The following is a 17179-nucleotide window of genomic DNA, read 5'->3' as shown; positions in this document are numbered from 1 at the left end:
CAAGAACTGGGGTACAGACCAGAGGTGTGGGGGGTAAGAGGATTCACCAGAGACAGAATGGGGAACAGAACAGGAGGATTGACTGAAATACACTGCTGAAGGGAGCAGCGGACGAGGCAGGAGAGGTCTGCTGCTCCATATGGGTAGCTTCCTGGCTGGGGATCGAACTCATGCTGCAGTAGCTGCGGGATAACTTCATAGGTTGTGTCCTAACCCCTTGTACCACCAGAGAGGCCCAAATATTTTGTATGTATTAATTTATCATAATTGGAGCTTAATTCTTAACAGATACTTCAAATGTAAATTTTCATTTTTATGATTTATTTTTAATTGTATATCTTTTTACCATGTCTCAAACAATGATCATAACGCCACTGATTTATATTTAGATTTTTAATAGTGTTGAGACTTCTGTGTGATTTTGTGATTTTTAATTCCTAAGGCCCAACCTAGATGTGTCCAGATTCAGAAAGCCTGGTTGATGGGGATCGTCCCGGTTGTGATGGACAGTGAGAGCACTGTGCAGGAAAAGTCTCTGGAGTGTCTTGACCAGCTCCTGTTGCAGAACATTAAACATTACAGTAAATTCCATAGAGGAGATGACAGCCAGGTACTAGCTTGGGCACTTCTTGCTCTCCTCAGTACGGAAAGCCAGGAACTGAGGTATGTTATTTATCTGACTTGTTTTCCTTACAGAAGATCATAATGGTGTTTAGTAGTAAACTGTGATATTGATTGTGGAAAATCAACTTTCCAGATTACAAGTAAGTAGTATATATGAAGACTTAAGTTTGTTCTTTTCTGAATCTAATTCAAATTTTTAAGCATTTTTGTGGAGAAGTATTTTGTGAAGGCTTTGATTACTTTCTTTGCTTTCCTCTGAGTGTCCTTCAGTTCCAAACTGATATTTTAATATATGTAGTAGAAAACACTGATGGATATAGTTTATTAATTCTCACTTTTCTCAATACCAGCTATTATGACAGATCATTTCTCAGGTAAACGTTTTCTCACACTTCATTGGATTGGTTGACTTAACACAGCATTGCTTTTTTTCCCATTTGATAACATTTATTGAGGATACAGTGTACTGTAGACATGGTAGAGAGATGTTAGCTCCTGTAATGATAAATTTTAATATATACTGCAGTAATATTACAAGTATAAGTTTAGTTTATATTTGTGTTAACTGCCTGTTTTTGCTTTATTTTACAAGAAACACCCTGCTTGTTTACATGTAGTCATGGAGAAATTGATCATGCAATAGGAAAAAATAGATTTGGTATCATAAGGTACCATTTTGTGACTCTGGCAATCACCTCATCTCTCTGGGTCCTATTTACACATTTATAAGTATGATCTTACAGTTGAGTGATCTCTTAAAGTCCCTTTTGGTATTAAAATTCCATGACTGAAAATGCCTTAAATATTTTCTCACTTGTTAAATATTTTCTTAGTACCAATTATATGCCTTGCTGTAAATCCTAAAAGGAAGGGGAATTTAGCCAGCAATAGAATCAACTATGTTTTCACTTTTCCTGGGGATATCTCACTGTGCACACCCAACAAGTCAAAAGCTTCAAGGTAGTGAAAGGTAATTGTTCTTCACACAATAGCAGGAGAGGCCTACGGTAGCATATCAGTAGCTGTGGGGGGATACATTTCATTAACTTTTCTTTCCAAACAGCTTTTTTATTGAAGTACAACGATGTATCGAAAAGTATACAAACCTTATTAATAAATATCACAAATAAAATAAACCCATGTAACCACTACCCAGGTCAAGAACTAGAATGTTGCTAGACCCATGAAGTATCTTCACACTCATCATCCTTCCTCCTCAGTGTCACCACATTCATGTTTTAATACCAAATAGTAGTTTTCTTTGTTCAACTTTTGTATATGTGGAATTACATAGTATGTATTTTTGTCTGACTCCTTTCACTTAATGTAATACAAGATTCATTCAAGTTACTGTGTGTACATGTATCGCATTCACTTTCACTGCTGAATATAGATGGCATTTATGAATAAACCACACTTTATCCTCTGTTGAGAATTAGGTTGTTTCCAGTTTTTGATTACTGTACATAATATTGCTATGAATGTTTCTACACATATCTTCACACACGTACACAGGCATTTCTGTTAGTCAGACACCTAGAAACAGTATTGTTGTGTATTTTTTTGCTCATCTTTAACAGATACTGCCAGTTTTCCAGATTTTTGTTAGTTTACAGTCATTCAGCATGAGATTTCCATTTGCTTCATATCTTAGCCTTCATTTCATGTATTGGTCTTTGTGTTTTTAGCCATTTTGAGGAACAAATACTGGTATTTCATTACAGTTTTAATTTACACCACTGCATATTGGTTAATGAGATTGAGCCTCTTTTCATAGGTGGATTAAGATTTATATATTCACATTTGTAAATTACCTGCACAGGTCTCTTGCCCTTTTTTTTTTTTAAACCTGCTTGTTACTCTTTGCTTATTTATGTGAAAGCGTTCTCTGCATAAGCCATTGTTACTCATATTGCAAATATTTTCTCCCACTCTGATTTGCATTTTTACTCAGTGCATCCTTTGATGAGTTTGGGTTTTCATTGGATTTCTGGATTAATTTGTTTTTAGAGATATCTTTTCCTACCTCAAGGTCATACAGATATTCTAGAAGTTTGATTTTTTTTTTCTTTCTCCCTTTTACTATTAGCTTTTTAACTTACCTTCAGTTGAGATGTGTTCCTTTACAGACTATGTTTTCATTTAAGGGAGGGGGGAAAACCTGTGCATATTTGAAGTCAGAAGGAAAGGGAACAAGTAGATGCAAATATTGAGGATGAATAAAAGTGATAGGGACCTCCCTGGTGGCATAGTGGTTAAGTCTCAGCGCTATCACTGCAATGTCCTGAATTCGATCCCCAGCCAGGGAGCTAACCTACATATGGCCAGCAGATCTCTCCTGTCTTACCCACTCCTCCCCTTAGCAGTGTATTTCAGTAAATCCACCTGTTCTTCCCACTGTGTCTCTGGTGAATCCTCTCACCCCCCACACCTTTGGCCTACACCCCAGTAAAAAAAAAAAAAAAGACAGTAGATGTCTGAAAAGGAACAATACATGAAAGGACTCATCTTATAGAAGTAAAGAAGAGAACTTCAGAAATAAAAGAGAACAAAAAGAATAGGGAAAGAGAACAAAACTGGAAACTAATGTGCATACTAGAGCCTTTCTAGCCTTTTCTCAGTAAACTTATAGTCAGAATATTTGCTCAGTACAATGTCATAACTGTATTTTTCACAATAGCCAAGAAGTGGAAACAACCCAAGTATCCATTAGCTGATGAGTGGATAAATAAAATGTGATGAATACATACATTGGAATATTATTCCACCTTAAATAGCAATAAATGCAAATATACACTACAATATGAATGAACCATGAAAGCATGCTAAGTGAAATAAGCCAGACACAAAAGGACAAATATCATCTGATTCCACTTAATGTGAGGTACTTTGAATAGTCAAATTCATAGAAACAGTAGAATGGTGCTTATCAGGGACTGTGTGCTTATCAGGGGCAATGTGAGTTGTTGGTCAGTGGGTACAGTTTCAGTGTGGGGTAATAAAAGGGTTCTGGAAAGGGGTGATTGCACAGCAGTGTGACTGCATTTAATGCACTGAGTTGTACACTGAAAAATCATTAGAATGGTAAATTTTGTTATGTGTATTTTACACCAATTAAAACACCCTGGATGCCCAAAGTTAAGAAGATAAGGTTAGACTTTGGAACTTATATATAGAAAATGGCTGTGGCTGCAATCCTCAAAATGCGGTGGGTTCATGAAACCAGAGTGATCATAATATTAAGCTGTCATATGCTATTTTTTACTTTTATTCTCTCACACTAGTACAGAAGAGTCTACAAAAATCATATAACTTTGGAACAAATTGAATGCAGAAGCAGATATAAGCATCCATCTGTTTTCTGTTTAAATCATACCTTAAAGAGATTTACAGAAGTTTAAAACAAGGCTGCTCTTTTTACCAAATTTATTTTCAGAAAGATAGTTATTCTTTGTAAAATAATCCATTATGTGTTAACATATTTGGTTTATTTATAGATGAATTAATAAATATTTTTAAATATCCCCATTTTAGTATGGCAAATATTGACAGATATAACCCACAGTATAATCAGAAGATATAAGTAAAATCTCTTTGAAGTAGTCAATAATTAAGATTTTAAGAGTTGAAATGAAAAGCATGAGAGCCTCTGAGATAGAGAATCAGTCTCTTTGAAAATGATTATTGAGAATGTAGTTACAGTTAGCTAGAGTTCCATACACATTTATAAACAAAATTTTGTGATAGGTTCTTTAATAAACAGAAAGCAACTTAAGCATCAGGAAATGCTCAGGAAGAGAGACTTCTTAGAAGAGATGACCTTTGAATTGAAGATTAATAAGGAAAATGGCATTCGTGCAAGAATCACCACCACAAAGCCACAGATCCACTGAGTAGCAGTACTGTTCATGAGCCGCAGGGGCTCAGGATGATAGTTAACGCACTTGATGGGCATCAGATGGAACTGCAGAGGCATAGTATAGTGTGCTCAGAAATTTGGCTTTAGTCTTAAAGCAGAATGGGTAGGGGAAGCTGTTGATGAATTTAAAGTGGATAAGTAGTACAGAATTTTACATATTAAGAAGGGTAGCAAATGAACTTGTGTTTGGTGATTGAGAGACAGGACTAGTCTGAGAAAGCAGGCCACTATTGGGCCTCCCTGGTGGCGCAGCGGTTGAGCGCTGGGTTGCGAAGCTGCCCGCAGGCTCCGCAGCTCCGGTTCGATTCCCATCTGCTCCCCGGCCACTGGAGGAGGGTCCCACATGGCGCGCAGACCTCTCCTGCCGCCTGCTGCTCCCCTCAGCAGTGTACCTCGGTCCTTCTGCCTGCTCTGCTCCCCGCTCTGGCTCTGGTGAATTCTCTCACCCTCCCGCGCTTCTGACTGTACCCAGTGCTTGTATAAATAAATAAATAAATCTTTTAAAAAAAAAAAAAAAGAAAGCAGGCCACTATTGAAATGATTTCAGTTAAACATGATGAGGCAGTGGAAATGTAAAAAGTAGGATATATTTGGAGCTTTTTGAAAAGTGGAAGTGTAGAGTTGATGAAGATTTGTTTTGAGGGTCGAAGGAAATCAACTTCCTTTACTCAAGTTACAGTCCAGTGGAAAGAGACAAAATTAATTTGCAATTTTAGTAGAAAGTGAGTCATAGGAGGAAAAGGAGGACATGGAAAAGTTTTGGATTGGAAGGAGGGTTTGGTTTTTGTAGCTTAGGATAGCTCCCTGTTGATGGTGATATGAACTAAATAATTCCTAGAGATGGATTAAGTAAAATTAACCAGGCAGGAGATTGCAGTACATGGTCTTGGAGAATCCTAACTTGGGGATTCAATGGGGAAAGGCCAAGGTGTAGAGCAGGTTGGGTAATGGAGGGAGGACTGAAGATAGAAGTTCTGTTTTAAATGTGTGCTTGCTGCGCCTGTCACATCTGAGTGGAGAGCCCTTAGCAATGGATGAGATAACCCAGTTAGATTGTAAAGAAGAGGACCAAAATAAGAGTTTTTCAAAATCAATTAACTGTAGTGATTAGAAGAAAATGAATTAGTGAAGGAAGAAAAATAAGAACTCAAACAGGTAGAGATTAAAGGCAAAGAGGGTGGTTTAAAAGGAGCCATGTAAAATGGGTCCTGAAGAGTGTGTGGAGGTCAAATTAGAGTGGAGGTCAGCGGGCCTTTTAACAGAATCAGGTTAGTGTTTGTTGAATCACATGCTAACTGAATAGGTAAGGGCATGTGATTGATAGTGGGGCTGAGATGGGAGGATTTTGGGGAACTGTTCCACTAAAATGGAGAGGTATGAAAGAGGAGCCAAATTTGAGATTTCAAAACTGGAAGTTTAGAGGATATATTTTCTATTCTGCTGATTTTTATGGTAAGTGTAATATTCTATTAATTCTTGTTTGTAAATTAAAAAATACTGTTGTGTGTGTATCTAGTGTTTGGACAGTAGTCAGATATAAATTTGTTGTAAGCTAAAACTAGACATGTGGGTAAATTTTTTCATAGTCTTTTTTTTCTTTGAATAGATTTGACATATAACATTGTGTAATTTGGAGGTGTACATTGTTACTTTGGTACATTTACATAGTTACATGAATGCCTTTGTAGTATATATGACACATTACATAATTGTAATACACTGTCTCTCTTCACCATACCTTGCATTAGCTCACTGTGGCTTATTTACTATTGATTGCAAGTTTGTACCTTAGATGCTCTCAGTCTTAGCTCCTCACCCTGTTTCTTGGTAACCATTTTTTGAGAGGCTTTTCTTTTTTTTAGATACATGGATAGATTTTTTAAATGGATTTTTTAATTGATAGCTAACTCAGTAATAAAACCACTCATTTATATGCAGTGCTAATTGGTTATAGATGTTTGCTTTGTTAGAGTATCCTGTGTGCTTTGAGAATTTCCCTGTTTCCATTTAATGAGGAAGTCTTATTAATCTTGGTGTGCATGTGTTTATTCAAAAGGGCAGGTTTATTATAAAAAGGAAAGGGAAGTAAAGGATGCTTGCACAGACACGGTGGGCAGAAAAAGTTGCCCTGGAAAGGGATAGGTTTGCTAAGGCAAAGAGGGTGGTTTAAAAGGAGCCATGTAAAATGGCATAGTCACAAGCAGACAGTCTTGGGAGGAGAGCTGCCTCTGCTGCTTTGCAAAGGGAGGAGGCTGGTGAAGAGAAACACCAGCTTGGTCACAGGCAGGCAGCAGAGCTGCTGTTGTATATATGTTTTCTTCACAGTCCAAGGGAAATTAATTGAGGGAGTGCATTTTTCTCATTTGAAAATATAACATTTGGGGCCTCCCCGGTGGTGCAGCGGTTGAGCGCTGGGTTGCGATACCCAGTGCTTGTATAAACAAACAAACAAACAAATAAATAAATAAATAATGAATCTTTAAAAAAAAAAAAGAAAATATAACATTTGTCTCGAGTCATATGATCTCATTCAGTGCATTGGAAAGAAATAAAATATGAAATGATTTTAAAATAATGATGCAACACAAGCACTTTGAATGAATACATCAGAAACATTTTTTATATAAAGATTTATTTATTTATGCATATAAGAGTTGGGGTATAGGCCAGAGGTGTGGGGGGTGAGAGGATTCACCAGAGACAGAGTGGATATCAGAACAGGTAGACTGACTGAAATACACTGCTGAGGGGAGCAGCAGGTGAGACAGGAGAGGTCTGCTGCGCCATGTGGGTAGCTCCCTGGCCGGCCGGGATCAAACTTGTGCTGCAGAGGCTGCAGATAGCTTCTTAGTGCTGTGCTTAACCCCTTGTGCCAGCAGGGAGGCTCCAGAAACATTTTTTGTTTCATTTTTCAAAGGCTTGAAATAATGTATTTCTGAGTGGTGTTGGGCAGTTTGTAGCATTTTAGCTCACCTTTAAATCCTAGGATACTTCTCTCCGGACCTTCCACTGAAAAATGAATAGTGTCTGCATTTTTTGTCACTGGAATCCTATAAATTTTGGATAGAAATGTTATTGGTAAACTGTCCCATATGTTTATGTAGAACTTTTAGGGGGGATGGAAATGAGAAAAATCTCAAATTATGAAATTTTACTCTTTGCTTTAAAAATAAGTTCCTTCTGGGATCATGCTCAGCGAAATTAGCCAGAAAGAAAAAGAAAAATACCGGATGGTCTCACTCATAGCAGGAATCTAGAAAACTTAAATAAGGGACCAGGAAAATGAATAACTATAAGAAAGTGAAAATCAAAATCAACAAAAATCTATGAACCAGAGACACTTTTGGGGGGAGGGGGGGTGGGAGGGGAGGGATTGGGGTCAAAATGGGGGGGTTGCAATTGTATGGGAATATAAAAATAAAATTTATTATTAAAAAAAAAATAAGTTCCTTCTGCCCACTTCTGTCTGTGCAAACGTCCTTTCCTTTTTTATGTGATAAACCTGTACCTTAGGGTATAAAAAATAAAATTAAAAATAAATATTTTCTGAGGGGCAAAGCAAGTATACTTATACCTTATACTATACAGTGCAAATTAAAAAGATAGCTAGCTAGCTTGGTATCAAATACACCACAAGCTCAGAACTTAATGCATGGTTCTTTCAGTACCGGAGAAATCCAGACCAGCAGAAGTTGATGCCCTTTCACTGAGGGACTGATCCCAACAGCTTTGTATATTTATAGTTACAAGTCTGCTTTCCCATCTTTTTTTCCAGCCGCTATTTAAATAAGGCTTTTCATATCTTGTCCAAGAAAGATAAATTCTCATCTGCTTTTATAAACAACGTGATATCCCACACTGTCACAGAACATTCTGCACCAGCCTGGATGCTGCTTTCCAAGATTGCCTGCTCTTCACCCAAGCTGGACTACACCAAAATAATAGAATCCTGGGAGAGAATCAGCAGGTTTGCATGCTTACAATGTAACCACTAATAGACAGTGAAGATCATGGAAAACCCAGTTTAGACTTAAGGAAGTGGGCTGTTTCATAGCTACTTGTAGACACAGATTTTTTTTTTTTAATTCTGCCATAAAAACAAACAGAAATATGGGAAGCACTAAAGCTTTCAGTTTACCCTTTGCCCAAGTACATTAAGTGCTATAATATTCCTATGACTTGACTACAAAACCTTGCTACCCTACATCCTTCCATATTAAAATAATCAAGAAAATTTTTGTTAGCAACATTGTTTGCTTTAGTTCCATATTAATATTTCTTCTGCCCTTTCTTCCTAGTCAAAACAACCCCAATTCAAACACCTTAGGACATATTCTGTGTGTGATTGGACATATTGCAAAACATCTACCTAAGAGCACCCGGGACAAGGTGACCGGTGAGTGTGTTCAGTAAAGACTCTTTCTTGAAAAAGCATTGCCTCTCACTTTATATTTTGAGCAGTTGAACTTTAAGGGTTCTGACTTCCTTTCAGACATCGTCAAGTGTAAGCTGAATGGATTCCAGTGGTCTCTCGAGTTGATCAGTGCAGCTGTTGATACTTTGCAGAGACTCTGTAGAGCATCTGCCAAGACACCTATGGAGGAACAGGTATGCTGCAAATTCTCCAGATGTAGTTGTGATTTGTTTGTTTTGAAATTGTACTCTCTTTTTGAAGCTTGAATAGTGTTTGTTCTCTGTGGAGAATCTATAAGGATGGGTAGTCCCCAGAAGCTGTTTCTGTACTTTATGTAGTAATTGAATATGTGTCCGGCAGTTGGCATTTCCAAAGAAATGTTTTTTGTTTGTTTGTTTACATATGTATTTTATATATATATAAACACAAAAACAAATAAAAAACCCAGGATGGTCCTTAAGCATTTATAAGTTAAAAACAAATGCTGACTGAGTAATGACTATGGAGATTTCCCCCAAAATTAAGAAAAACTGTTCTCTAATGCAGAGGAAATAACATACCGTGATAGCAAATGGTCTTTCCTGATAAAGAAAGCAACTACAGAAAGCTCTTATTTGCTCGAGTAACCAGTGCTATAGATGCCCAAAAAACTACAAACATTCTCCCAGTACTACTTCAGAATGAACATTATCAAACTTGACTTTCATTAGAATGTAGTTATTTCTTAGCATTAATAAATCAAAAAAAAAAACCAAGACCCCGATTTATATATATATGTGTATATATATGTGTGTGTATATATATGTATATATATGTGTATATATATGTATTATATATAAATATATAAATATACATAAAAAGCAATGCATGCAATTATTGAACTTCATCTTCTGGACACAGATGCCAAATTAGTCTCTCTTCATAAAAAGCAATTACAATTTAAGGATACTTCATGTTTGCCTCTTGCCAGCACCAAGTCTGCTTCATCTGAATCTTTCCATTTCATGAGAAACATTAATTCATCACTGCTGGCTGTGGCATCAATTATTCATTCAGGATCAAGACCTCTGGCAAAAACTCTTGGTTTGTCAGTAGCATCTCTTTTCTTCTTTGATGTGCTATCATTAGATTCACTGATACAAAAAAAGATACTCTTTTTGTACCATCCCTTTTCTTTATCAGCTTTTTGAGAATTAAGAAATGCTTTACTCAACTCTGGACAATCTAAATTTTCTTCAGGTTCCCAAGTATTGGTAGCATCTGTAAATCCTTTCCACTTAGGAAATACTCCTCCTTCCCATTTACTACACATCGGTCCAATGCTTTTCCACTAGATTCTTCAGGTTCTGCCTCTTCAACTTTTTTATTCTTGCCATTCTGTTTCTTTCCCATTTTTTGCAATGTCGTTTTATTGGAGGCCATTTTTATGGCAGACTTAAAGAGCTATTATTCATCACCTCCAAGCTGCTCCAGGTTGTGGGTCTTAGGTGTTTTGAACCCTGCATGCTGCAAACTCAAGCCACATCCAGGGGAGGAGGGGACTGGGGAAAAGTTTGCAGCCCAGGAGGAGAGGGTTTGGCATCGGCCATGTGGAGGGCCATCAGATGGCCTCAGATGGCCTCGAGGGACCTCCCAAAAAAATGTTAAAAGGCACCCTTAGGAAAGGCACCCTTAGGAAGTCACCACCTTATCTCTGGATACAAGTGTCTTCTAGGAAAGTGTGCCTGCCGGGTATATGTTATCTTTTAATAAGTTGTAGCCTGGGTACTTGTGATAAGCTTTGTATCTCCTCCTCTTCCACCCTCTTTTCAAGTATGCTTAATAGACAATTTTTCAACCAGTCAGAGGGTTCCCACCCAACCAGATTTCTGATTATTTGATAAGTCATAATCTTGGAAACTGCCTATCCTATAGTCTGTAGTACTCTATTTCTTGCTGTATCATGTCCCCAAAGTTGCCTAGAGTCTTCAGCAAATGTTTTATATATATATGCATAAAATAAAAATTCAAACCAGTATTTTATGTGGGACAGAGGATTACTTTGGCTTTCTAAAAAGGTATCCATATCAATATCTCTAATAAATTATTTTATTACCATGTATTGTGTTTTTATCATGAAGTATACTCCAAATAGTACTAGTCATAATGAAAAAGTTTAGGACTGTTTATAATGATTATTATTCCTTGTCAATAGATAACTCTGAACAATGACAATTAAATTCGATAATTGCCAGAATCTATTTCCAGTCTTCTTCCAGTCCTGAAGAATGATCTATGCTCTGGGCATCAGGGCCATGAGAAGTCATAGAGTGCCTGTTTATGGCCCACTGTAGTAGAACATTAAGTGGTATCATTGTTAGAGTCTATAAGGAAGGCAGAATTGTCTGGAAATTTAGAAATTAAAAGCTGAAAGAGAGGTAGAACTTATTAGTGTATCAGGATAAAGGCCACAATTTTAGCTCTTCCAATACCATCTCCCTTGCTGGTCAACAATGGACTAAGGTGCTAAGATTTTCTAGATTCTTCTCATTTTCTCTTCTTTGTAAATGAACATTCTGCATTTTAGTGAGAAAAACAAATTACGCATAGGTAATCAAGATATATATATATATATATATATATATATATAGAGAGAGAGAGAGAGAGAGAGAGAGAGAGAGCTCAAAAACAGTTGATATAAAAGATTTAGGCCTATGATCACTTTTGGTATCTATACGCTTGGTGTGAGTTAATAGTGTTTTGTGGCTATGTTTGAAAATAAACTACGATCTTGAACCGTTTTAATAGAAATAGAAACTAGAATAAGAGGGGTGATGGTCTTGTTCTTTGTACTGGTGTAATCTAAGTTGTGTGTTCATAATTCAATGTCAGTGAAAACTCTTCTGAGATATGTAAACTGGATATATCCATAGGAGAACAGTTAGATGAGGGACTTACAGGGCAAGCTGTATATAGAACAGCTGGGGGACCTGGATGTTTAGCTGGAAAGTGAGGAATTATGTGGGCTAGGCTGCCTAAATAAATTCAAATATATGAAGGACTTTAAAATGAAAAGAAGAATTAAGATTTATTTGTCATCATGTTGGTCTGACTTGGACCAGTAGGTGGAAATTGCAAGGACACAAATTTTGGCCAACTTAGGCCTCACTGACACCTACCTAAAATGGAGGGACTTAATCTTAGAACAGATGCTTGGGCAGTGGAGGTTTCACAGAGAAGCTATACAACAGCTTGACATGAGTTCCTGTTTAGGGAGACTCCCAGAATTGGGTGACCTTGGTGGTTCTTCCCAGATACTGTGATTCCAAAAGTTATTGATTATACCACACAGCCAAGTCTAGCCTTGAGGTGTCAAACAAGTTAGCCTTTGTCTTCTCATTAGGGTAAAATACATAGATTTCAGAAGCTGTAAGCCAGTTCAGTAAAACTAAAAACTTAAAGATAGTAGTTCTGAAACATTTTATGCCAAGTCTGACAAAAACATTTGAGACATAGTGATGATTTACTAACAGTTTGGCAAACATCGAGTACCATTTTGTGATGATGCTGCTAGGCACTGGGATGAAAGTTAAGACATAGTATCTTCCTAAGGGCACCTATAGGAGAGTAGGAGAGACCTACTCATGAACATAATATAGTAGTGCCTAAACTAGAAGTCTGCATAGGGTAACATGTAAGTCCTGGGGTACAGCCAGTCAGTTCAACCCCATATGTTTTGGAATGGCCTCTTTGGGAAAACAAGTCAAAACTGTAGAATGTGACTGTACCCCCTAGCTTGGCATGCAGTGTAATTGGATGTGGACTGGAGGTAAGGATCCCTTATGGTTATTTTAACAATACAAAACACTGACTGGTCTCTAATGAATAAATTTCAGAGGAATAATAACTGTTCTTTTTAATTTTATTTTTAAAATATATTTATTACAGAGGAATTGTGATTAGGGTACCAGACCTTCCTTAAATACATGCCTTTTGTTCTCGTAAGGCAGTGTTGAAAAGCAGATGATATATATTTACACACATGTATATGTACTTGAACTCTATATTATTTTTTACAAATTCCACTTAGCCAAGTCTCACTGCCAGGTTGCTAAAGCAGCAAAGGCATGGAAGCATGGTGGCTGGGGTTTCTCATGATTTATGGTTTATACATATGGAGATCATAGAGCTCCTTGTGGGAAAATTGTGTTCATGGATAGTCTAATAGATGTGTGAGTCCTTCAAAGATGGCCTTGACTTGCCATAGGAACTCCTGAAGCAGGTGTGTGGGACTGTGCTCTCAACCTGCGTGCACCACCTTTCCAACATAGTTCTGAAAGAAGATGGCGCCGGGAATGTGGATGAAGACCTGTTGGTATGTAGCTACTTTTCTAAACTATTCTTTTCCTACATAAAAGTTGTACAGAATGACTCTATGATTGTGCATCTAATATTCTTGGCAGGAAAGGGGTTTTCCTTGCTTATGGCTTATTCTGTTTTGGAAGGGTTTCTTTGATAACTTTTTTTTCCCCACATATTATGTAGGGAGAAAACCTGATATATTCTTTGCCCAGTCAGAGCCTATGAGATACCTGCTCCAAAGGGAAAATACAGAATGTGTTGTAAGCTTGGTAGAGTTAAGTTTGAAATAGTAGGTAGTAGAATGACAGTGATTGGGCAGTTCTAAAGTCTAAAATAAATTTGAAAAATTGAATGACCTTGGAGCAGCAGATTATGAAACACGGCGTCAGTGCTTTAGTAATTGTATCAGTGCAAGAGAGCTCTGTGAGCCAATAAGCGTGGGGCAAGTTTTCTGATTCGAAAGGCTGGCCATTTAGTTGATACCAAATGTTCTGGTGATTCTGATTCCCACATCTGGTACTTGTCCACTAAAGAAAATAATGAGCTACTTTCTGGTGCCTTTCAATATAGGCCATATTTAACCAAAATTGATATTTTCCTCATCTATTTGAAAGTTAGTAGATCGCCTCTTTTGTATTTAGTTCCTGCTTTGTTGGCTGATTACGTAGTGATCAGACACCCCAACACATTGGGTCAGAGGGCCACAATATAGAATGAACCTGACCCAGAACTTCTAGAAGATGTTTTCATTTGGCTGGGCAGCCACTGCCCAAACTAAGAAAAATGCTTATTGTGGCCAATGATTTTAAGCACCTTAAGTTTTTTTTTTTCTTTTTAACTGTTAAATATGTAACCAAAACCTAGCCTTTAGTCACAATACATATGAAGTTTTGCCTCTATATATATTGTCCACTATTAAGCTGAATGTCCTTCATAAACACGTAGTGGCAACTGAAAGGAAGCAGGTACTAAGTTTTTAGTAGGAGTCAACTAATCTGCAGGACAATTTGGAATTATGTTCTAAAATGTAAAACCATTTATCTACCCTCTTACCGTGGATGTCATTTAAGGAAGTAAAACAGTGTCCAGTGGTACAAAGTGTTCATCAGATTCATACAAACAACAGCAAAAGATTAGAAACAATGTAAATGCTCACTAATAGAGGAATAAGTTATATTTATGGTTTTTAAAAAACTTGCGTAATGATAACATTTATTGTGTATGTTGACATGAAAGGATACCTAATATTGAAACCAGTAATTGCAAACTTCAAAATAGCATGAGTAGTTAGACATTTATAAGAAAAGCAAAGTCATTATAACTCTTTTGAAAAGAAAGTTATACACATAAACAATAATGAGGAACCTCCGTGGTGGTTCAAGGGTTAAATCATAGCTCTATGAAGCTATGCACAGCCACTGCAGCACGAGTTTGATCCCTGGCCAGGGAGCTGACCCCTCCTGTCTCACCCGCTGGTCCCCTCAGCAGTGTATTTCAGTAGATCTGCCTGTTCTGCTCCCCACACTGGTGCATCCTCTCACATCCTGCCCCTCTGGCCTGCACCCCGGCTAATGTATGCATAAATAAATAAATCTTTTTTAAAAAGACAATAATGAAATCTTTGGATTATAAGATTATATGTAGGTGGTTTTATATCCCTGTTTTCCCAGGAGAATCATGATTTACACCTGTTATCACAGCATAATTATTAATAGCACCCCCTCTACTTGCAGAAATACTTAGATGTAGGTGATAAATTATATGTGGTCACCCTAATTTTGGATGAATTAAGTGGGACTGGATTTTCATGGTGATTGTTTGTATTTTGGAAAAATGTTCTTTTAATTTGGTGACAAAAAAATACTCCACTGACATGTCCTTAAATCTAGCTAATTTTTCTTCTGTCTTATTTTCATTGCAAAACAATTCTCATTGTAGGTGAAGTACATTTTTACCTTAGGAGACATAGCCCAACTCTGTCCAGACAGAGTGGAGAAACGAGCCTTCCTTCTGATTCAGTCCATACTAGCTTCTTCTGCTGATGCAGATCTTGGTAAGGCACTTGAAATTATCGTCTGCATGTGCTGTCCTAAAGTTGAATTAGCCCCTCGACTACTCTAAATAAAGCCTATTTCCTTTTCCTGTAGTAACCTCATCTCAAGGTAGCAGTGAAGGCCCAGCCTCTCAGCCACCCTCCCAGGCCAGAGGTTCTGTCATGCCCTCTATGATAAGAGCTCACGCCATCATTACCCTGGGTAAGTGAGAGTACTGGGAGGAGCAGGGCTCGTGCAGGCTGTTCTTGTGTACTTTTGGGTCTCACCAAGCCAGCCACAGTAATGCGTTGTATTCTACGTAGCTTGAATTCACTCCGGCCATTCATCATGACAGGAGTACCCTGCCCTGCGGGCATAACAGAGTGCCCTTAAATTGGTAACTGCTCAAAGTCAGACTGAAGACACTCCCTCTAGGGGACTTGTGGTTTTTATGTTGAATCCATTTATACCTGTTTGTGTGATTTTTTTTTTTTTTTAACTCGTAGTACCATGAAGTCTGTTTATTGAGTACTGCACCACTATGAATTCTGAGAATGGAAAAATAACTTGCAGTTCGGATTATAAAAGGAGATGACTTTTTTTATGGTTTCCAAAACTGGTAGATGAGCTATTAAGCCTATTTCTGTATAATTCAGATTCTTGTTAATTTTGAAAACACTGACCTCCATGCTGTAATTGATTTTTTTTCCCTTTAGTGTGATTGCATATTTCATGTTGAATAAGAGGAATTTTTTTATAATGATATTTTTCAAAAATTAACGTTTGTAAATAAGAGCCAAGTATTCCCCAGGCCATACAAACAGAAAACCCTCCTCAACAGCTTTCTTTCTCCAAACTGAACGAGAAATGGAATTATTAAGCTGATTATCCTTTCCTGCATACCTTGCTGATTTCAAGTTCATTATTAAACTTAAAAGCTTCTATAGAGTACCAAAAGTAAAATGTGTTATTGGTTAGATTTTATTGGCTATTTTCCAGGTAAGTCAATAACTCTAAAATTCAGATGTGGGCTTTAAAAGGAAAATAATTTTACTATAGTCAAGGCGCATACTACAGTATCTCCTGAAACTCGGGGGAGCTGGTATAAAGGCAGAGGAAGACTTTTCCTTAAGGGATTTTGAACTTTGTAATATTTAGTATGGGTTTGTTTGCTGGTTTGTGAAATGTTTGAAATATTTCCAGCTTAATTTAATAAAATTCATAGCAGAACACAGCCAGAGAAAATTTAGACTCAGGACACCATAGAGTCAAGGCATCTACACTCTTCTCTGACAGGCAAGCTGTGCTTGCAACATGAGGATCTTGCAAAGAAGAGCATCCCAGCCCTTGTGCGAGAGCTGGAGGTGTGTGATGATGTGGCTGTACGGAACAATGTCGTCATTGTCATGTGCGACCTGTGTATCCGCTACACTGCCATGGTGGACAAGTACATCCCCAACATCTCCATGTGTCTGAAGGATTCAGATCCGTTCATCCGAAAGCAAACACTGATCTTGCTTACCAACCTCTTACAGGTAATGTGTAAAAATTAGGCCTACCCTTTTTTCCCCTCTGCCATTGCTTCTGTGGGGGAAGTTTGAGTGGCCTATTAGGATCCACAAATACTGAGTCTCATTTTTGGTTAAAAATGTTACTCTATCAATGTTTAGTACAACTTTTAAACAGCATTACTTCCTCATATTCACTTTGAATGGATATTCAGATACCTGTCAAGCCGTGTGAAGTTTCGTTTTTGCAAATAAACACCATGTGGAGAAAAGCACACTTAGTAGACAAGTAGCTGTAGTTCCAGTTTTGTCATTCTCCTTAAAGCTGAACAAGTCAGTG

General features: G+C 37.5%; 1 protein-coding gene and 1 pseudogene across 2 annotated transcripts in view; one reads left to right on the top strand and one right to left on the bottom strand.

Moving 5' to 3' along the window:
* The window catches only part of NCAPD3 (non-SMC condensin II complex subunit D3), a gene marked incomplete at both ends in the record, with an annotated part of 61483 nt that overhangs the window by 27240 nt on the left and 17064 nt on the right, over positions 1-17179 (top strand). Inside the window, 8 exons of the mRNA XM_084250320.1 lie at positions 443-663; positions 8319-8510; positions 8842-8939; positions 9036-9151; positions 13204-13311; positions 15237-15351; positions 15446-15553; positions 16628-16866. Coding sequence (XP_084106446.1) covers positions 443-663; positions 8319-8510; positions 8842-8939; positions 9036-9151; positions 13204-13311; positions 15237-15351; positions 15446-15553; positions 16628-16866 — 1197 coding nt within the window. The remainder of the gene's footprint in view (positions 1-442; positions 664-8318; positions 8511-8841; positions 8940-9035; positions 9152-13203; positions 13312-15236; positions 15352-15445; positions 15554-16627; positions 16867-17179) is intronic.
* Positions 9831-10379, bottom strand: LOC311181868 (chromobox protein homolog 3-like; annotated as a pseudogene). The gene has a single exon. The product of its transcript is annotated as a chromobox protein homolog 3-like (transcript).

Source organism: Talpa europaea (genome assembly GCF_964194135.1).
Source record: "Talpa europaea genome assembly, chromosome: 12".
NCBI classification, from domain to species: domain Eukaryota; kingdom Metazoa; phylum Chordata; class Mammalia; order Eulipotyphla; family Talpidae; genus Talpa; species Talpa europaea.
Note: the sequence above shows the minus strand (reverse complement) of the source record. Positions and strands in the feature narration are given on the sequence as shown.